This window comes from Oryza glaberrima, chromosome 7 (assembly GCF_000147395.1).
Source record: "Oryza glaberrima chromosome 7, OglaRS2, whole genome shotgun sequence".
In the NCBI taxonomy this organism is placed as follows: Eukaryota; Viridiplantae; Streptophyta; class Magnoliopsida; order Poales; family Poaceae; genus Oryza; species Oryza glaberrima.
In genome coordinates, this window is record NC_068332.1 from 17,095,102 (window position 1) to 17,117,554 (window position 22,453).

Genomic DNA, 22,453 nt, shown 5'->3' on the forward strand with positions numbered 1-22,453 from the left:
TGAAATCATTCACCATGTGATCAAATAACTATATGCATGCATACAATCAGTTAGTTTTATGATTGTTCTTTTGGGTTCTGATCAATAACTTAATTTAGCACATAGAGATTACAATTATACCTTACTCAAAAACCAAAAATGATATATGTCTTAAACTTTTGGATGGAGGGAGTACGCACTTTTTGACTTTTTTATGGATTTAGGAGATAAGTGAAATTAAATGTGGGGGTTGTTATTGGGACGGATGAGGGAGTAGCTAGAGAAACTAAAAGAGAAATTATTGTGATTGATTGAGATAAGAGAGTACGTCAAAAAATTGTTATATTCTGGAACAGATTTGAAAATGGGGAAGAAGTTATTATATTCTTTAACAAATTTGAATGTTTAAAGGTGCTATATTTTAGGATGGATTTTACACAATATTAGCTTTATCGCTATTAGAAATACATTATATGATGCATTAATGATTCAAGTTTAGTCCTAAATTTTTTTTGAGGTTAAAATACGACCCTCTGAATAGATATTTAATGTTTAGAATATGAGCTGGTCATATCTTTTGAAACTTTGAACACAAATAATTTCTCAAATGCTTACTATTTTTTAAGAAAAAAGGGTATGCGTAGAATCTATCTATCTATCTATCTATTATAAACTAAAAGTCTATTAAACTTTCTACAAACGCTCTCAAGCTGCCATGTAGCACAGTCTAATCTTACTGTCGATTTTCATTTAAATTGGTGGACCCATTATTTTATACCGTTAGATTAGATCTATACATGCCGTCGATTTTCAGTTAATATATTATATCTATATATATATATATATATAATAACTTTCTCTGTACTGTTTGCCGGAGGAATAGAACGTATGTACGTACATACGACAACCAAAATAAAGCATACATGCTTAGTACTATCAAAAAAGCAAATATCGCTCTACAATATAAAGATATATTGGCCCACAAATATACACATGCAATTGAACGATTTTCGATCCATTATTTTATCCATATATGTTATCGATTTATAAATTATTGGACCTGTTATTTTTTACTATTAAATATGTAATACCTTTCTCATGTGCATAATGTTTGCCGGAAGAAAAAATATATATGCACGTACTTACTATAAGCCAAAATAAAATATAAGTACTTAGTACCATCAAAAAAAATCGACGGTCTTTAAAATAGAACTATCAACGATATAAAGATGAAATATATTACTTCATATATAGATGCAGTGTTAAACTAGATCTATAATATAAATATCAAATCAACCATCTTTAAATGTTCATCTTTTCAAATTATTTTTAAATTATATATCCAATTTATGATCTACAAAACAGTACTAAGTCTTCATGTGGCGTTCCTACAAATACTTCTAAACCGCCATGTGGTACTATATAATCTCACTGTCGATTTTCATTTAAATTAGCGGACCCGTTATTTTAAACCATGAGATTAGATGCATATATATACTAACCGTGAAAAAAACATAAGTACATATACAAACGTACGTTAGATTGAAAAAGAAATAAAGCTTCGGTACTACTATTCGCAGCAAGAAAAACTATTATATACTAAACGTTCATTAAACTTTATATGAATACTCCTAAGTCGCCATATGACGCTGCTACAAATGCTCCTAGACCATCACATGGTACTATATAATCTCACCATCGATTTTCATTTAAATTAGTGGACCATTATTTACCCTCTAACGTGGCATACAAATGGCCCAGTTGAGTGGCTGTATGATGCCATTGAATTTTGATATGACATCTTACCATTTGTATTAAAAAATATAAATGATATTTGTTTTACCATGACTTGTTTTATGATCAACAATCTATAATCTCAATTTATAATTTTACATTTTTATACAACTTTTTAATAAGATAAATGGTCAAATGTTATAAGAAAAAAAGAAAGTAATATATTTTAGCTTTCTCTAACATGGAGTATCCTAATTCAAAGACGGTTGAATTTTCTTTTCCAATCATACTAAGGAATATATATAGTGACATGGACAAATCTCATGTGTTCATTGTCAGATCCAACAGTAGTTCTAAGGTTTCCATTACTTATGTGATTTGTACTATATATTTTCCAACATCCTATATATAGGTATGTTTGTTTTGAGTTTTTTTTTTCTTTCGGCTGTATCTTTTTCCCGATGAACTGTACGTACCTGGTGAACTTTATGTACATACATTTTTCCTAGTGAACATGACGAACGTATGCATTTTCTCTCGCACGTGGATGGGGATTATGACGGGAAGACAAATTACATTTTTATTTTTTTAAGATCTAATATAATGGTATAAAATAATAGGCCCATCAATTTAAGTAAAAATAAATACTACATATTATTTTTTTCTCCGAATATCTATGATTTTCTCTAATTTATTATAGCGTCATGTGGTGATGTAGGAACGTTTGTAGAGTACCACGTGATGGCGTAGTAGTAGGAAATTTAATATATTATTAATATATAATAGATAAATTATAATATGTGCTTCGGGCTGATCTTGAGAGGACACAGCTACCTAATTTTTAAGGTAATAGAGAAAGAAAGTATCTACGGCTATGACCGGCTTCACCCGTTAGTGATATTTTTAGAATATTTATATGTGGATTTGGAAATAAGTGAGACATAAACACTTAGCTAAGTAGTGTATTAATGATATATTAGGCTTATTTTATTATGCGCAATTTCATGTATTGATACTTAGTGAGCTTTTAAAATAGTGATAATGAGTTGTTACGATAATAGGAGAATTTATATGTAATCGTGACAAAGTGTTTTTAATTCTGGGAGACGTTCTTATAATTTAAGTATATTGAAGTCTACGATCTATCTCACGATGGTGAGATATGACTTCTTTTAGCACTATTTCATAAAACAATAAATAAAATGCCCGCGCATCCGCGCGGGCTTCCTTCCTAGTTGCTTGAAAAGTGCTATCATAATATTACAAACTTATTAGTAGATTAAATAACTTGTTTAATATAAAGTTGTTCAAATTTTTCAAAAGTTTGATAGAATCTTTGTCCTCAACTTTCATGATGAGAGGGAGTGTTTTTATTAGCATATAAAAAGTACTCACTCCAGTCATAAATGATTAAATTTTAGATAAGATTTAGTCAAACTTATATATTTTTTTATTATTTTTTTTCCCCGCAAAAAAAACTTTTATATTTTTTTTATAAATTAAGCACTTGAGAAGTTATCTATGGTCAGAGATCAAATCTAATTTTTAACATCAAAATCAAATATTTATGACCGGAGTTCCAAGAAGTACTTTATCTTTTCTAAGGTAGTAAAATGCATTAATTATCATACCAACCCCAAATCGTGATGGTTAGCTCATATTTTTAGCGGCTGTTTATCATGTATCTTTCTTAATTTTAACATCTCCCAGTGGGCAATTTCATGTAGTACCTTTCTTAAATTTAACATCTCCTAGTCCCATTCGAGTTGTAGTAATCACCAACCAATGCAGGCTCAAGTTTAAGCTGCTAAATACAGCTGAAAAACATATATATCTCGATATATATACAGTCGAAAACTCAAAATGAGCCTTGCACAACATCTCTCTGTATCCTGAGAGCAGGGAGAACAGTAGTTCACGACATGGTCAAGATCAATCAGGCTCGAACGGAAAAAAGACATAGAAAAATTAGGGAGTTTCAAATTTATATGAAAAAAAATTCCTAAAAGCATATTTGAAACAAATAATTAAATCATCTCCTTTCCATTGAAACTCTAATATAATGGACGATACTACAGAGATCTTTTTTCTAGGGAAAATACTACATAGATTTTGGAGGAAAATTCGTAAAAGCTACAACTTTAGAAAAATTTCCCTTGAATCTGTCTTTTTTATTTAATTATGTCAGTGTCAAGGATAAGACATACCTCCTATACACGGATTCATGGAATACCGCAATACCATATACCTGATTATATACGACAATGTATCATTTGATTAGGAAATACGACAGATAAAGAAGAAAATTACCTTATCGGAATAGAATGTGTTAGAATCCTGTCGGAGGGTGAACTCCTCAAGCAGGGGACAGTGAGAGCCCCTTGTTGGTTCGGCCGGGGGCAGCAGGTGAGACTCAAGGGCTCGGTGGATAGTTCAGTGCAGAGGGGGTCGGGCCCCTCAAGGACGATAAGACAAGAGGGGTTTATATAGGTTCGGGCCGCTGAGAAGCGTTATACCCTACTCTTGTGCTTAGCTAATTGTGGGAGAAATTACAAGATCTCCTTGTTGGAGTAGAAGGTGTTAATAATGAGGGGTAGGAGAACTCCTCAAGTGAAAAAGGGCTCAACCCCTCCCTAAGTAGGCCTGGACCTCCTTTTATGAATAAATGGATAGAGCCTGGCTCCAATTCTGGTGAAACAAAAAGCAACGAGCTTAACTTCTTAATTGGAAGAACTCCCTGATCTAATTAGACGTTAAAAATAAATTAGTGCCTGATATAGGGAAAGGCTGATTTTCCTATGAGTAACCCAGTATCGAATACTGGTAATAATATCAGCAAAAGAACGTTCTCCCGTGCTTCCAGACACGCTGAGCTCCCCAAATTTTTGTACGTTCAGAAAAGGAATTGATGCCGTAAAAGATGGGATCAACCAGTAAATAGAAAATTACTGATATTTCATCCTTGTGAGATTATCAATTTTGTACCAAAGGTGTATTTTGAGTATAACGAATTAGATATGACCCAAAAATAACAGGGGCCAAGGTCGGCCAGTGAGACGATGGGGGATAAGCTTTATCGTCGAGAGGGAAACAGCCCGGATCACCAGCTAAGGCCCCTAAATAACCGCTCAGTGATAAAGGAGGTGGGGGTGCAAAGATAGCCAGGAGGTTTGCCTAAAAGCAGCCACCCTTTAAAGAGTGCGTTATATCTCAAGGGGTTACCACATGGGCCCACCGAACCTATTCAGGGAGGATAATCACATTAAATGCATGTCTTGTTGCTTGCCTTAGAAGTCTCTGGCATGCCTTGCTGTGGCGTGGGGCCCGTCAAATCTATCAGTCTGACACGGGGACACGCATGTCATTCGGCATTTAATGAGTGAAGACTTTTGGGTCTTCACTTGCGCCGGGAAACGGAAATTCTACCCTAACCGGGTTAGGCAAGCCGTCTCCGGTCTTGATGAGAGTCTAAGCAGCCTCTCCACATCACGACGTGACGGGGGGTGTCAGGCGGCACACCGCCTAATATGCAACCAGTGCGCAGGCGCACTACCCTGGCCACATCGGTCATTCGACCGGTCACAGTCCAGTCAGGTGCACCATGCGCCGCATTTAAGGCGGTGTGCATTTAATGCGCCATGGTGTGCTCGCTCATACCGCCTTAAATACGGTTAGGTGGGCGCTGGGGGCGCCCACCTATCCCAGCACACGCGGCACCACGCGAAAGGGTGTCGAGGTAACCCGACCCCAAGGCATGGAGGGGGCGGTCGCCACCCTGCCTTGGGCCCGACCCCCCCCCCAGGGGGAGGGCCACGTGGCTACTGGGGGCAGCCTCCTCTCTATGGCCCTGATACCCCTGGACCCATATCACCGACAAATCCTATTCAGGGAAAAAGATGATCTACACTATATATATACAAGACCCCCGTATTCAGGGAAGGGCATCGAATTACAAGCCATAGCCAAAGCTACATTGAGAAGCAATCCAGAGGAAGGCATAGCCGTATTCGCCGAGTAGATCTCCTCGGGCCGTCCTCGACAGTTTCTAGTCGGCAGATTAGTCTAGTCGTGAAATTCCTCATTGTAATCTTGGTGATATTCCATCCATAAATCCATATAATCTAGATTAGGGTTATTACTATCCTTGAGGGTCCAAACGAGTATAAATCTTTTTCCTTGTCTGCTCGATCCGATCTCACGTCTGCAGGTTCCAACGATTCCCATACTCTACAAATCCCGTCTGCGGGTATAGCCCGTCGACAAATTCCTACTTTTCTTTCTATACAGTATATTTAAGCACTTATTTTTTCTAATTCCTACTCTTTTACACATTATATTCAAACATTCGTTTTTTATTTTTCTGTATTTTGTAATCTGCATATTTATTGTTAGAATTAAATGGGCTAGCTCTGATTTAATCATACTAATTTCAAAGGCACACAATTAATGTTAAAAGATTAATCCCACCTTGGAACCAATGAGAATGTATATCAACTTAAATAAGTTGCTAAATGAGAGCACATGTCGAGTAAGATGGTGGTCGAACTGCCACCGCGCGCTCGTGCGCCGAGTCGAGCCAACCGGGCCGAGTTAGCGGAGCGGAGCAACGGGGCTGGCGAGCCAGCCGCTCGTTTTCTTGTCTTTTCTGTTTTTATGAGAAAGCGGAACCGATAGACAATAAGCTCTCTACACTGCTTCCTCTACGCCAGGTTCTTCTTCCTCTACGTCGAGCAGCAATGGAGGAGAAGACGCCAACAGCAACGGTCTTCCTCTACGTCGACTAGCAATGGAATGGAGGAGACGCCAATGGCAACGGTAGCGACAACACCAACACCATCGCCTTTGAATCCGGAGCGTTCTCCGCATATCACTCTATTCACTTTAGTGTTAACATGTTACTAGATGATATTATTCTTGTTATTAGCATGTTTATGTTTAGTACTATCACTTGATCATCCTCCTGTTATTCACATGTCATGTTTAGTATCTTGTTTTTTATTAAAATATGCCGAATCTATCTATCTATTATATTATTAAAACAGCTTTAAAAGTAGCCACCACGTTCGCTCTGGGAGCTAGAAATTCTCACATTAATCGGAAAAAAGAAAAAGAAAGAAAAGGAGAGTTCAAGTAGAAATACAATTTAAAAATAGTTGAAATTAGGAATTAAAATAAGCAATATTGAAAGAAGTTTTCATATAAGAACCCAATACGAGATTAATCAAAATTCGAAATAAAAATAAAATAAAATCCAAAATTAGAAAATAAAAGGAGAGTCTAAGTAAAAATACAATTTAAAAATAGCTGAAATTCGGAATTAAAAATAAGCAATATTTAAAGAAGTTTCCATGTAAGAACCCAATACGAGATTAATCAAAATTTGAAAAAAAATAAAATAAAATCCAAAATTAGAAAAGAAAGGATAGTTCATGTAGGAATACAATTTTAAAAAAGTTGAAATTCGGAATTAAAAATAAGGAATATTAAAAAGAAGAGTCCATATAAGAACCCAATACGAGATTAATTAAAATTGGGAATAAAAATAAAATAAAAATTCGAAATTAGCAAAAAAATAAAAGAAGAGTTCAAGTAGGAATACAATTTAAAATTAGCTGAAATTCAGAATTAAAAATAAGCAATATTGAAAGAAGAATTCATATAAGAACCCAGAATAAAAAATAAAATAATATCCAAAATTAGAAAAATTAAAAGAGAGTTCAAGTAGGAATACAATTTTGAAACAACTGAAATTAAAAATAAAAAAATTAAAAAAATTAAAAGAACACAATATGATATTAATTAAAATTTGAAAAAAAATAAATTCTGAAATTGGAAAAAGAAAAATAAGATTTCAATTAGGAATAAAATTTATAAATAACTAAAATTTGTGATAAAAATAAAGACTATTGAAAGAAAAGACCATCTAAAACACATAACGAGATAAATTAAGTAACATACCTATAAAGGAGTAGAGTGGTGGCGGTTGATACGACATATAAAAACTGTTGATAAAACACGTAAGGGCCAGCCTATCCAACTTTCAGGCATTAGGATACGTTTAAGGCGTGGATGATTATCATAAGAGATTCCCACCATATCATAAGATTCGCGTTCTTTCTTGAAAATCGGCACTTCTCCAAATCCAGAAGACAGATGGGATTCTAGGATTATCCTTTTGGGCAAAGACTTTTATGCATACTTCTTCTGGGTTATCTATACCATACTGTATTCTCGTAAGATGATACACGCTAGCTAAAGATCCACCGGGTGCGACGTCATAAGCACATTGGGAACGTAAATAATTGTAACCATATACATATAAAATGACAGCAATGGAATCCCAATCCTCTGCTTTTATTTGTAAAGTCTCTATTCCTCGATGATCGAAGCCCAAAGATCTATGAACCACCTCATGTTTGACTAGCCAATTAGATAACCAACCCTGCTGCATTATCTTGATCTCTCCTCCTTTGAATAAATATTTCGCAGTTCGAATGCAAGTTTGAAATATTGCCCTGCTCTTTCTTTTTCTGCATAAAGAGCCCCTCCTAATTCACTAATTTGTAGGAAGATACTGGACTTTTGGATTTTCAAAAAGTTGAAGAAGATATGTCTAAAGTAGATGGTGATTGATAGAGCAATTCTTGCTCGTAAGTTCCAGTATGAGTACTGCGCTTGTGACTGGTAGTAAAACATCGATTTCTCTTTTGAGATAGAGTTCGATCCTCAACTATTTCTCGCGATATCTTCTTATGAAGTTTATAGATCCTAATGACGATTAAAAGGAGGGACGACCGGCAGGCCATGAAGCAAACGAGTAAGGCGGTTGCCAGGACTTCTAGATAGTAAAAAAAAATAAACCCCACTGATTATCATATTCGATTTTTAAAATCTCAATGACTATAAAAAGGAGAAGCAACGAGCGGGGTGTATAGGAGTATAGTTGTAGAGCAGCCAACGGTTGACAGGACTTCTAGAAAATAAAAATAAATTCCAACGATAGTTATGTTTGATTTCTAGAATCACAATGACAATAAAAAGTAGGCGGCGGACGGGCCGTAGAGGAGCATAGTAGCATCGTTTTACGGGACTTCTAAAAATTATAAAAAATTATAAAAAATTGAAACCCTACAAGAAAATAAACTCTATAAACTACTAGGTCTAATTTTTAAAGGTTCGGAACTTCTAAAATGTAAAAAAAAAACAATGATAATTATGTTCGATTTTAAAATCTCAATGACAATAAAAAAGAGAGGTAGCGAGCGAGCTGTAGAGAAGTACAATGGCAAAGCCGCTAACGGTTTGGCATGACTTCTAGAAGTAAAAATGAACCCAAACGATAATTATATTCGATTTTTAAAATCTCAATGATAATAAAGAGAAGAGATAGTGGACAGGCCATAGAGGAGTATAATGGCAACGTTTGACGGGACATCTAGAAATTATAAAAACGAAACCCAACGTGACAATAAACTTTTAAAACTATAAGATCCAATTTTTAAAGGTTCCAAAGAGAATGAATAGAAATAGTGGTAGATCGAGCAAGCAAGTAAAGGAGGAGATGACATAAGTGGTAGTAACTGGTGTGACTTTTAAAACTATATAATTAAAAACATGGGGATGATAAGGTTTAGTCCTTCGAAGTTTTAAGACAATTAGATAGCTATTTAATAAATTTTAAGTAAAATCATATTAAAAAAATATATGATTTTGTTTGGGTGCTACCCGCGCAATTGCGCGGGTCACCCAGTTAGTTATGATTATATTTTCAACATTTGCACTATTAAGGGCCCCTTTGAATCGTAGGAATGAAAAAACGGAGGAATAGAAAAAACATAGGATTCTGACAGGAATGTAAGTGTAAAACAGAGGATTACAAAACACAGGAATGATCGTTTGATTGGACCACAGGAAAAACACAGGAATCAGATGAGAGAGATAGACTCAAAGGATTTTTACTAAGAGGTTGGACCTCTTGCTAAGTTTCCTCTAAAACCTATATGCAACAAGCCATTCCATAGGAATTTTGTAGGATTTGGAAAACTTCAATTCTTTGAATCAAAGGGCTACGTGAAAAAATTTCCTATAGGATCTCAACCCTATGAAATTCCTTCATAATTCCTTTGATTCAAAGGGGCCCTTATCATTGTTAAAATACTGTATTTTTTTTCTATTTCTCAGTTTTTTTTTCATCAAACCCTTATCTCGCGTGAAAATGCCACATCGAAGCCTCCATTTCTTTCTTCTCCCTATTGAGACGCCACACCTTTCTTCCTCTCTCTTTTTTTTCAAGTATTTATTTTTCACACTCCTTTTGTACTCTCCAACCTCGCGGTTTTAAATAGGCGAGGTAAAGGAGGAAGAGTAGGAGGAGGAATCCAGCGGGTCGGGTCTCGTGTATCGCGCCGCCTCGCTTCCTTCCGGCCGCGGCTCGTCACGCTTCTCGGCCTCCTCCGGGAGGTGCGTGTGCTGCTGCTCCACTGCTCTTCTTCTCTGCTTGGATTCATGTCCTGTTCGTGTGGACTCTGCCTTCGCTTCTCCCATTTCTTGGTGATTAATTTGTGGTGGAGGGGAGCGTGTTCTGGGATTTTTGGTTTTCTTGATGAAATCTTTCGGGTTGATTTGGGTGGTTTTTGAGGTGAAAACGATATGCAATGCTTGTTCTTGGATTGGCCCAGTACGAGCTAATCCATCTGATGGTTGTTTTCTGTTCATTCTCCATGGATGGCAGGTAGGATGGTTTCTTTCTTTTTTTTTTCTTTCTGTTTTTGTTTCTTCTCTGATTAGATGTGGATGCATTGGGTGAAATTTTGGCTCTGAATCTCTGATAGAGTGATAGGTCTTGGTGCCGGGATGGTAATTTGGTAGGATTTGTAAACTTTTTTCTGGGTGAGTTCGTCGCACACTGATAAACTTCTGAACTTGAGCTGAATTTCATGTCTCGATCAAGGAGGTTTTGTCTCACGGTCACTGGACTGTATCAAGTTGACTTTTTGAAGGCTTTTTGATTGTGTTCTTGGACGGACAAAAATACAAAAGCTGCAACAAAAATAAATCCGTTTCGTCTCCTTTTTTTCCTTTCTGTGTGTTTGGTTTCTTGTGCGACCATGAACTCATCGAATTCCTGCTTTATTAATATAAGAGGCAAAATTTCTTTCCTTTTTCTTCAGAAAAAAAAATGAACTCATCGAATTTGGATTGCTGAATAGGAAGACAGTGAGATAAGCAGAGAGATTGAGGCGCAGAAGCATCGGCATTGAGCCGAATGGTGTAGAGAGCTCCAGGGATGGATCGCCGGAGCTGGCTATGGCGGCGGAGATCGACGGAGAAGAGCCCGGCCGAGACCGAGAGCTCGGTTTCTTCTCCATCCGAGAGGCTGTCTGATGAACAGGTGAGAAAAAAAAACAAGTCACTCTCTTTCTTCTTCTCCCTGTATACTGCATTCACATTTCGGAAGTTTATACATATTTGCACAATTTAAAGTCAAACAGTAGGTACTACTTGCAATATTAGAATATCACGATAATTGGGCAGTAATCTTTTCCTACCAATCCAAAGACACGCAGCTCTTCTGCTTGTTCTCGGAAAATAAAGTTCATATTTTTTTTCCGAAATCGCGGTCATTTCTGCATGTTTATCTCACATTTCTCAAACTACCAATGGGTCCAAGGAGCAGGAAAAAGTAACTGGGTAACAGTAAAAGAGGCTCAAATGTTGAAGAATGATAATACCTGTCTAGTGTCTAGGAGTGTTGTGCAAGCATGCTCAAACGAATTGATGATTGTCAATTGACTTTGTGAGCCCTACGCTCCTTCCATTGAACAGATCATGTAACATGTGCAGTACAGAGAAAATAAGGGTCCATCTGATATGGCAAACATGTGAGGTTTCATCCGGTTTCAGATCTGTAGAGGCTGGAAGCTTTGGTAATCTACCACCATGTTGCAGATGTGAACTCTTTAAGATTTGAAGCTCTGATGGCATTAGATAAAGATTTTGATGGAGGATCAGAGTTCCTCTGCATAAAAACAGCTCAGTTCTTCCTGACCAATCCTAGTTGTACCATGTAGGGTACAAGAATTATTCTTTCTGTTTGATGATTCATCCATCCTAGCAGGTTTATTCTCTTGTCTGGTGATATCGCGAAAATCGCGCGTTTGCAACATCCTCGTAGACATCCACATAGCAGCTCCCAATCATACTAGCCACATGACAAAATGAGGGGACTGTAAGATAGATTCAGTTTCCCTTCCTTTGTTTGGTAGGTGACACTGGCAATTAGTCCATGATCATATGTCACAGTTTTTGGGTAGGCCTGTAAACTGAAGGAGAGAATGAGAGAGAGGGGTCCTGTTTGTTTCTATACCGGGAAGGGATTATAGGACAAGCCTTACCTATCCATGGACAACAAGGATGTGATGTTAGTTGGGACTAGCTTTTCTCTGCAGGAATTATGGCTTGCATGAGGGCAAGATGCATTTTCTTTGGTGGCCACTCCATCCATCTCCATGTGCTGCAGCATCACCCTTTGGCCCAACCCAAATGCCTCATAATGTGTCTGCTGGCACAGAGCAATCAAGATGCCTCTCTCTCTCTCTCTCTCTCTCTCTCTCTCTCTCTCTCTCTCTCTCTCTCTCTGTGTCACCTCTGTTCATGTGCAACATTTACTTGTGAATTCCTGATCTTTGACCATCAGCTCTACCTGTACCTCCAAAGAAATGTCTGGAATTCTGATGGAGTTGTGCATTTAATTAGGGGTGTCCTATTGTATAGAAGTTAATATGATGATGATTATGGAGTAATGGTGCTCAAAGTCCTAAGAATCCCCTTAATCATTGTGCTTCTCTGAGCATAATGTTGGGAATCATGCAAGAACATGATCTCAGAAAGTACCATGTCGTACTTCACGTGCTCATTTGCTTTTGTCCAGAAAAAAAAACAGTATTTAATACTTTGATAATTGATTCTTCCAAATTTTCAGATGCATCCAATAGAGGTTTCTTATTGTTACTTCAGCCACTCCCTTTGTTCTGCAATACTGTTGCATGACTAATAGCTGAAGTTCACAAGAAATTTTGCATGAATAGCCTCCTAATTTTGCACTTTCTAGTCAGGACAATGTTTGATCCTGTTTGTTCTTGGTTAGGATACTCCAAAGAGTTCTCCAAGCTCAGTTCAATCACCGGAGATCTCGTCGAAGGAAGCGCAGGATGACAATGTGAAGGTGAAGGTGTTGAGCGAGAGACTGTCATCTGCAGTTTTGGACATACGTGCAAAAGATGATCTTGTGAAGCAGCATTCAAAAGTTGCGGAGGAAGCTGTTCTAGGTATGATGTTAAACATGACTGAATCGTACAGTTTCAGTACATGAAGCAAAAATTCAAACAAATTATTGTTTTTCGCTGGGCCAAAAAATTTAAGAAATGACTCTGTTTGGACCTAGATATACTGCATATGCATATGCAGATATGTTCCTTGTCTCTTGCTTTTAATTTTTTGTACTGATCATGTGGTCCAAGAGCTCATTTGTAGTTTTATCAATTCCCTGACTTAGAAAAAGAACATTCTTATTCTAAGGTCCTCTCAACCTAATCCTTAAGTTTTATGTACTAATATTTTTTTCACGAATAATGTACTAATGATTTGAAGCAAAAGCTTAATCCCCTAGAAAGAGTTCTTTTTTTAATCTGATCCTAGAAACAGTGTTATTTCTACACATGCATAAATAGAACTGACAACTGACAAGCCAGATCTTCATAACAAAAACCTGCAATTCTCCTACTAGGATGGGAGAAGGCCGAGAAAGAGATAGCATCACTGAAGACCCAGCTGAACGCTGCAACTGCCAAGAACTCAACACTGGAAGACAGAATCGTTCACCTCGACGGCGCCCTCAAGGAATGCGTCAGGCAACTCCGGCGTGCCAAGGAAGAGCTGGATCATGGCATCCAGGACGCGCTAGCGCAGCAGTCGCGAGAATGGGAGTCGGAGAAGGCCGACCTCGAGCTGCGAGTAGTCGAGCTGAAGGCGAAGCTGGAGGCGAAGTCCGAGTTCTCGGTGAACGCTGAAACTGATGCGAGCTCAAGGCTGGCCTCCTTGGAGAAGGAGAACTCTGCTCTCAAGGTTCAGCTGCTGGCCATGTCGGAGGAGGTGGAGCTCAGGACCATCGAGAAGGAGCTGAACAGGAGGGCAGCAGAGACGGCCAGCAAGCAGCAGCTTGAGAGCATCAAGAAGATAGCCAAGCTCGAAGCCGAATGCAGAAGGCTGCAGGTAATGCCATTTCCTCTTTTTTCCCCCAACAGCTCTGCATTTTGGACAGTTCCCGTTCTTTTCTGATCAGAGATCGTTTTCGATCGTTGGATATAACAATGCCCACCCTACCTAGCTAGATTTAACGATCGAAAATGATTTAGTACCGCGAGGAACCATGCACCAGGACCGAAGCAAATCTCTTCTGATTAGTACGTAGATTCTACCTTGGTTTCCGTTAGCATGCTTTTTAAACTGCTAAATAATACTTCCTCTGTTTCATAATGTAAGTCATTCTAGCATTGCATTCATATAGATGCTAATGAATCTAGCTACACATATATGTCTAGATTCATTAACATCTATATGAACGTGGTCAATGCTAGAATGACTTACATTATGAAACGGAGGAAGTAGGATATATTTTGCACGAAAACTTTGTATATAGAAGTTACCCTAAAATGTCAAATAAATCTAACCATGCGCTAAGAGATTTCTTGTTTTCCGTGCCCTTACTTAATCTTCATTTTCATTAGTTTCACGTACCAACTCAAGGCCCATGAGTCCGCTAATAACTCTCTCTAACACTAACATCTGTGAGAATTTTTGGCAGGCCAATGCACGGAGAGAACTCAAGCGTGCACCAAGCTCGGTCTACGCCGAGTCAGTCACCGATTGCCAGTCAGACTGCTCGGACTCATGGGCCTCGATTCTGATCACCGAGCTCGATCAATTCAAGAACGACAAGAGCATCACGAGGAGTGCGAGCCTCGCGGCTGCAGACATCGGCATGATGGATGACTTCCTGGAGATGGAGAAGATCGCGTCGGCGAACAGCCCATCCAAGAGCGAGGCCGAGGACGCCGCTAGCGTCCAGCTGGTGAAGCTCGAGGAGAAGATCAAGAGGCTGGCAATGGAGAAGGCGGACAGGGAGAAGGCGCTGCACGAAGCTCAGCGAGAGCTCAGGAACACCCGGCATCGGGCGATGGTGGCAGAGGAGAAATCGGTCGAATTGCAGAGGCAACTGAACCTTGTCAAGGGAGTGAAACATTCCATGGAAACCGAAATGGAAGCCATGGAGAACAGGAGGAATGAACTGGAGGGGAGAATTGAGCTCGCCCATGGCGAGATCACGAGCTTGCTCGACAAGGGCCGCATTCTGGAGGAACGGCTCGAGTCCGAAAAGGCGCTGACGCTGGAGCTGGCTGCTAAGTATCAGCAGATGGATGCACTAGAGGCAGAGAGGAGAGAGCTGCGTGGTCACCTGGAAGCATCACAATCTGAAGCCAAAAATCTCGGTGATAAGATCACTCTTCTAGAGAAGAAGCTGGAGGAGGAGAAGGCGTTTTCAACCCGGCTCGCAGTGAGGTGCCATGGAATCGAAGCTCTGGAAGAGAAGAAGAAGGGTACAGAGCATGAATTGGAGTCGGCACGAGAGGAAATTGCATCTCTGCAGAAGAAAGTTAGCATCTTGGAACTGAAAATCCAGGAGGAGAGGGCACTGTCTGAGAAACTCGCGACACGGTCTCGTGATCTAGAGGCACTGGGTGTGCAGACAAATGAGCTCAGATCTCAGCTCCAATCTGCAAACTCAGAAATCGCTGGCCTGAATGAGAAGGTTAAGATGCTTGAAGAGGCTGAAGAGAAGCACAAGCCATTGACTGCAGGATTGGAGTCCCAGCTCAGGTTGGCACAGGCTGAAGCCATGCGCCTGAAGGATCATGTCAGTTCGTTGGAGAAGAAGCTGGAAAGCCAGAAGAACTTGTCATCTGCCTACATTACTGCATTGGATGCTTCTGAAGCCCAGAAGAACAAATTCGCCAGTCGGTTTGAGCTCAAAGAGGCGGAAGCGGAGGAATTGCGCAGGAAGATCCGTTTGCTCGAGGAGGAAATTCACAAAGAGAAAGCACAATCTTCTGAACTTGGAGTGCAATGTCAGAATTTGAAAGAGCAATTTACCAGCAGAGCTCTTAGCCAACCAATGAAACCTATGGCAAGTAAAGAACTTCACATTAAAAAGGTGAATTTCATAGTACTAATTGTACATTTATTCAGTGATTTATCATATATATTGCAAAATCAAGCCTTGTGACAAACACTAAAACTTTTAGTTTGTATGCTACTAATGAGATGTCACCACTTTCTGCAGGAGAAAGAGCTAGCTCGTGCAGCAGGGAAACTGGCAGACTGCCAGAAGACAATAGCTTCACTGAACAGGCAACTTAAATCGTTAGCAGATTTTGATGAGTTTGTCCCCGGATTCGAGAACGACAGCGTAATAGCTGAAGGCTGGGAGGAAAATGGTCTGAAACTGTTGAACTCTGCAAATTATCCAGCACAATTGGGATGTTTGGCGGTCAAATGATTGCTGTTGTTGCGAGAAGACTGCCATTGTTTTTTGTTCTGGCTGTCATATGATCACATGGTTGTTGTGATGAGGAGATTGCCAGGATCCTTCTGAAGATGCTATATATATATGGAGATAAGTTAATAGTTTATAGATAAGCAAAATGTTCATACGGAAGCGATGTTAATAAAGTTATTCAAGCCTTGAAGGGAACTATGTAAAGATTAATTTTGTTCCCCTTGTACCACTCATGGAAATGGGCAATTTTCTTTTCCTGGCATTAATAGTAGGAAACTGGCGTGCATCAGATTTCCACTAAAAACTTTACAACGAAAGAGAGATTAACAAAGTTACCATTGGTGTCTCGCTATCAACAAGTATATTATCTACCACTGAAAAAATAATTAGCCGTAAATACGAGCACACATATCAAATATAGGATACTTAGGTGGGTAGTTCCACCGCAAGGAACTTAACCAGTTCAGCTAAGCTCATTTCACTCCACTAACTACTTCCATGCCATTATCGATTGGAAAAACTCCATATTTAATCCCTTGACCGCTCGGTCCAAATTTAGTCCTTCACTATGAATTCGTTCAAGGCTTCAGACCATCTTTGAAACAAAGAAAAAACCACATGAATTTGAAACAAAGGAAAAACCATAGTAATACTGATTTTATCCTATCAAACCCTTTAAAACAAAATTGTTTCCTATCCATTCCTTTAAAATTTTTATGGAATGGATCATTCTAGAGCAATTTTAGAGAAAAATAAACATGAGGTCTCACCACATGCTTTCCTTTTCATGTAGAATTTTTGGGTTTTTTCTATGTGCTAATCAAAGACAATTTGAAACTTTCCTATGCTTCAGAATCTTATAGGAATTCAATGAGTATGACATTCTATTCTTACTTTTTTTCTACTCCTATGTTTTTTTAATACTGCGTTTTAGAGGGTCGTCATTATTGATCTCTTTCAAACCACCTCATCTTTCGTAGCTTTTGGTGATGTGGCTCCGTGTGACATGACAATCTTAATTAGAAATTTCTTAAATAATATATAGCTTCTTTCAAAAAGAAATAATTTGAGATATGGGAAAGGAAAAGGAGGCAAGGTTTTAGTATTTGTTCAAAAAGAAATAATTTGATATATGGGAAAGGAAAAGGAGGCAAGGTTTTAGTATTTGTTCAAGTTTTTGTTTCACTGTCGTTCATTATGGTTGCTATATTCATACCGTTACTATTTGCTCATGTGGACCCAACTCAAGCGCCATGTTACCGTACCCCCAGTTTAGATGTAGGATGAAATGTGGACTGTTCCAAGAGTCAAGGAACTATAATGAACGGTTTTATAGCTTATGGACCAAAATTGGACTAAATGTGCACTTCTCTTATCAATTTATATAGAGTAAGGAAACACTATGATCAAAACTAAACTCTTCAGCTTGATAAGAAAGGACGGACTAGCACACAAAAAAGGGGTGATAATACACCATTTCTTTTATATTGCTCAGAAGGCATAGTAAAATACTTAATTGGCCCGGCAAGTATTTGAAGAATTGAGAATCCAAATAAGTGCTATTGTTCGAGTTCGAATAAACTCTAATACAAATGATATTCATTGTACAAAATCGAGTGAAGGGCAAAGCACCTTAGTCAAAAAGTCAAAACTGGTCAACACTGACTCCAGTGTTGTGTGTCCTATCTATGCGACTTGCTGCTTCTTGCTTTTCTTTTTCATTCCTTTGCTTTTTTCACCAGATTTTTTTCTCTTTGAGGTGTGCATTTCAGAATCACTGTCATCATGGTCGAGCATTCTAGTTTCGTCTTCATCCATTTCACTCGTTCTGTTCTTCTTTTCCTTTCTTTCCTTTCTAACTTCTGCCCCAACTGGATCTGGCTGCTTGGATTTAGTCTCCTCAAGTTCTGAACATCCAACAAGAGCGTAAGTAGATGAACACGTGGAATTCTTCATGAATCAATTCGATATGGCAATGAACTTCGTTTCAAAAAGTTTGAAGAGTAGCACTACATCTTGGGCTTTGGGGTCCTAGGGCTGAAAGATGTAGATTACTATCTTAACTAGCCCTTCTATTCAAGATAATAGAAGCACTGCTCTATTAAGTCTCACTATTATTTAAGGTGATGTGTGCTGGAATTACATTGGTAAACAAAGAACAGTAATAAATGGAATGGTACCTTCAGTGGAGAAATGTGAATCAATAACCACAGCTGTCAGGTGCTGCTTGAGGAAGACCTGTTACGAAACAGGACAGTGAAGAGCATTAGATCGTGCAACTACAAGGATAAAATGTTTAAACCTGGACACAGTTTCAAGTTGCACAAGAATCATGGTACATTATAACTTCACTGTGAAACACGTAATTTCCGAAGGGAGATATATCTTAATTTTAAATAGAATGCAACAAACTAGCAAAACAACCACCAAAAGGCAATTAACTAGACAGCAAAAGGGTGGCCAGAAGAAAAATCAATACCAATACCAATACCAATACACTTGCGCATGCCAACCAGTAAAAGAGTACCCCAAGGTTAAGTCTAAAATGTTTGACTAGCCCATGATGTCTTCATGACCACAATAATTCACTTATATGGTATGTCCAAAATGAAGCAATGGCAAATAAAAGTAGAACTGAAACAGTATCTGTTAATTGCATGGAAAATATAGTATTTGAATACTATGAAATTAACTGTTAAACATACCGCAGAGAGCAGCTGCCTTGTATTTGTGTCCCAGATGCGTAAGTAACTGTCCAGTCCTACAATAGTAAATTGGTTTCCTGAGTTAATGCAAACAGAATAACCTAGACTAGTAAAGGTGTGCAAGACGAATACATGTAACCAATAAATTTGCGCTCAAAATAAATGAATATGAAATAATTGGAAAAATATTTTTTCAAAATATGCAGCCTTACCACAAGATGCTATCAAAGGTAGCTCTGGATGTCTAACTATAGATCTAATACTTCCACTGCATTTACCAACAAAGCAACCAAGTAGTTTTCCTGGGAAAAGGGTGCAAGCTAAAGTTAATTCTGTAAATAGATACATTAAAAAGAACAAAAAAGTGAATACCGATCGCAAAGTGTAAGGAATTTACATAGAATATAATCTAGAATGTTGTAAGCATACAATAATCAAACATCTTTTGATATCTGATAAGGGACATGAACAAGATATCTTTCTAACGCCTGAATTGAAACCAATTTATCTGGTATTTCAATATCACTCACTGATAGTTTAGTAGTCTCAAATCCCCTGAAAATTTGTTGGCATATTTGCTCAGGTTAGTACAAGAACCATAACAGCACAACTTTATTCATGCTATAGTTGAGGGATGTACACAGGAATCAATTGAGGAGGTGCATTTTTAGCAAGAATATTCAACCGAAGGTTTCGATTCACAGTTGATGTTCCTGGAAACCCACAGAGATGCATATTTGTTTTCTCTGTTCCTCCAAAAAAGTGCATGATGCATAAGCTCATTGCAGAATATTAAGTTAAATTTAAATAAAACTTCTCCAGGCAGTTAAATGTATCCATATAGCACATGATGAACTAACTATGAATCGATCAGGAAAATAAATAAACAACCAATGTTGTACCACCTATGTAAGCATCAGAGCATGGTAGCCAAAAAATAGTACAATGAAATACACATGCCAGAGTGAACTTTAGAGTACGAAAATGAAAAGAGATTTTTATTTGAGCTATAGTATACTAGATACAAAATTCAAACTAAGCTACAACTCTGAAAATATAATTCAGAATGTATTTTGACTTCCAAGTGCCATCAGCAAGAATTATCACACACCAGCTACTATCATATAATACCTGTTCTCATGTCAAAGGAAGCAAGGTCCCCTCTTCCTGTACCAATGTAGACAGCATGTCCATTTGGGTCCTCAGCAACTGCCTTGATTGGTGACTCCCTAAAATCAACTGAAATTACAGGCCTTCTTTGGGAAGCAGTGTCATATAAGCGAACCTAACAATCAGAAGAAGCACCACAGGTACAAATATTGAGAAAACCTCATCAATGCAGTGTTATTTTGAAAGATGAAAACTGATGTATGAGAACATCCTATTTAGCATAATCCAGTATCAGTTTCATGATTTATTATACGAGGAAACTATACAGCATGACAACTAACTGGCATGAAAAAACTAATCAATTGCAATCATTCTGCTTTGCCATTATAAAGTTGGATCAGTTTCAATGAGACAACAATACAGAAACAGAGCAGTTTGACCAAACTAGTTGAAAATGGATCTTTTTTGTTAGCATATCAGAAATACCTGATGATTATTTGTGCAGGCTACAATTTTACGATGGTCATCCTTGCACAAAAAAGTTCCAGCAGTGAACCAAGGTGCAGTGAATATCTGAAGACTGTTGCCTCGAGGCTTCAGGTAAAAAAAAGAATGAAGTAGTTAATGCGTGGCAGTCAGATATAACATCAGATAAAAGTGCAAGTAGACCCAGAAAAAGGATAAAAGGTGTGAGTCAGTGAGTGCTTACAGACTTGGCAGACCATATCTTACTACAAGATGTGATATCCCACAAATTGACTTCTATTCCTTTCCTAAAATGAAATATTATTATTAGCGCCTCAACCTTCATAAAAGCTACTCATGTTTCCAATTGAGTAGTTAGTAATCAGAAGCAATATTTTTTTATAGTACACTTAGATGCTACATAATGAATATAAAGATTATTGTAAACCCACCCTCCGAACATCGCGTAGCTTTCACCAGCATCCACTGAAGAAAATTGCACTGTACCCGAATTGCTCACATCCCATGAGCTTGATGGCCCAACAGCCATGTCAGAGGATGCATTTTCCTTTGCGACAGACTTGACATATGCTTTCCCCTTCTCTGTACAAGCAAGAAATGTGCCTAACCTGACATATGCAATGAATACATCATAAGTATGCCATTATCTACAAAATGAAAGAACACTAAAGCATGGAGACCACAAATGCAGGTGGATTCATAACCCATATCTACATGGCAAATTGAGTGTACACAATAAATTGCCAAAGAGCATCAAATGAAAATTACATGGATGAGTCCAGCGCATGTCTTCTGAAGAGATGCAGCGTGGCTAAGGGGTCCTCTTCTGCAGAACTATCAGCCGGTGCCGCCCGCCCAGCAGCAGCGTTGACGCCTGCGAGAGTCTCCCCATTCAGTGGATTCAGCAGCTCAACCTACACACAAAACCCACAGCAATAAACAACCAGCACAAAAATGCTCAACGAGTGCTTCAGCTCTCCAAATGCAAACGCGTTGCTCACCACGCCGTTCTTCCGCGCCACGGCCAAAACCTGTAGAAGAAGAGAAGAAGCGAGGAACGCAGTGAGGATCATGCTCTGACCAATTACCGCGGGGAGGAATAACGGGAGGTCGCGAACACTCACGGGGTCGACGGCGCGGTCGGCGAGCGAGGCGGCGAGGACGGCGCGGGGCGCGTCGGGCGCGCCCCACGTCTCGACGACCTTGGCGACGCCCGCCGGCTTCGTGCGGGCCTCCACGACTGCGCGGTTGAGGATGAATACCACAAAACATGATCAGCCCTCTCACCGGAGGAGGCAAACCAGCACGCCGCCGCCGCGGCGGCGGCGGCGGCGGCGGGAAGGGTGGGGACGGGCTACCTTTGATGAGGCCGAGGATGTCGGTGGTGAGGGCCCGGAGCGGCGGGCAGCCGGGGCTCTCGACCACGCTCGTCCGCGGCATGCCTTCTTCTCTCCGGCTAGAAGCGGCCGCCGGCGATGGAGGGGGAGGAGGCGGAGGCGGCAACGTCGGGAGGAGTGGAGAAAGGGCGGTGGTTTTTTTAGGGTTTTCGACGTGCGACACGGCGCCCTGTTTCTTGGCCCGCGCGTATTCTAGTCCTGGGCCAGGTTTGGCCCAATGGGCTCTACTGCGGCATCGACAGAATCGATGGCTTTTTCAAAAAAATAAAATTGTATTATATACTTCTTCTCTATGGAAAAAGTGTACCGGAGGTCCTGAACTTGTCACCAAGATACGAAAACGTCCTCCAACCGCAATACCAGATATGGGGGGTCCCCTAAGTATGCAATACCGGTCACCCGAGGTCCCAGGGCAGGATTTCTCCCCG

The 22,453-nt window shown here is 39.2% G+C and overlaps 2 protein-coding genes across 5 annotated transcripts; one reads left to right on the forward strand and one right to left on the reverse strand.

Annotated features, from left to right (window-relative positions):
* Window positions 1-10,014: 10,014 nt before the first annotated feature.
* On the forward strand, window positions 10,015-16,544 carry LOC127779897 (filament-like plant protein 3). Of its 4 annotated transcripts, none has more exons than XM_052306823.1 (6): window positions 10,015-10,173; window positions 10,927-11,104; window positions 12,860-13,040; window positions 13,499-13,983; window positions 14,576-15,982; window positions 16,112-16,544. In XM_052306823.1, exons 2-6 carry the CDS (start codon window positions 11,000-11,002, stop codon window positions 16,325-16,327), a joined length of 2,394 nt encoding a protein of 797 aa, XP_052162783.1. In that variant the 5' UTR covers window positions 10,015-10,173; window positions 10,927-10,999; the 3' UTR covers window positions 16,328-16,544. The 4 variants fall into 4 exon arrangements, with proteins under 4 accessions (XP_052162783.1, XP_052162785.1, XP_052162782.1 ...); XM_052306825.1 differs by having other exon boundaries at window positions 10,046-10,173; window positions 10,923-11,104; window positions 12,872-13,040; XM_052306822.1 differs by having other exon boundaries at window positions 10,048-10,173; window positions 10,884-11,104.
* Window positions 16,545-17,790: 1,246 nt separating this feature from the next.
* On the reverse strand, window positions 17,791-22,168 carry LOC127778272 (uncharacterized). Its single transcript, XM_052304851.1, has 12 exons — window positions 21,987-22,168; window positions 21,753-21,868; window positions 21,630-21,659; window positions 21,397-21,542; window positions 21,060-21,236; window positions 20,852-20,915; window positions 20,629-20,736; window positions 20,164-20,317; window positions 19,245-19,334; window positions 19,033-19,088; window positions 18,508-18,565; window positions 17,791-18,234 (listed from the first exon to the last, which is right to left on the reverse strand). Exons 1-12 carry the CDS (start codon window positions 22,066-22,068, stop codon window positions 18,014-18,016), a joined length of 1,302 nt encoding a protein of 433 aa, XP_052160811.1. The 5' UTR covers window positions 22,069-22,168; the 3' UTR covers window positions 17,791-18,013.
* Window positions 22,169-22,453: the final 285 nt, after the last annotated feature.

Coding starts and splice junctions, on each gene's coding strand:
- LOC127779897 (XM_052306823.1), top strand. CDS start 11,000: ATGGATCGCCGGAGCTGGCTATGGCGGCGGAGATCGACGGAGAAGAGC. Junction 13,041..13,498: donor TGCGGAGGAAGCTGTTCTAG/GTATGATGTTAA, acceptor TTCTCCTACTAG/GATGGGAGAAGGCCGAGAAA. Junction 13,984..14,575: donor CCGAATGCAGAAGGCTGCAG/GTAATGCCATTT, acceptor AATTTTTGGCAG/GCCAATGCACGGAGAGAACT.
- LOC127778272 (XM_052304851.1), bottom strand. CDS start 22,068: ATGCCGCGGACGAGCGTGGTCGAGAGCCCCGGCTGCCCGCCGCTCCGG. Junction 21,869..21,986: donor CATCCTCGGCCTCATCAAAG/GTAGCCCGTCCC, acceptor TCAACCGCGCAG/TCGTGGAGGCCCGCACGAAG. Junction 19,335..20,163: donor TTCCTTTGACATGAGAACAG/GTATTATATGAT, acceptor CCCTTTTCCCAG/GAAAACTACTTGGTTGCTTT.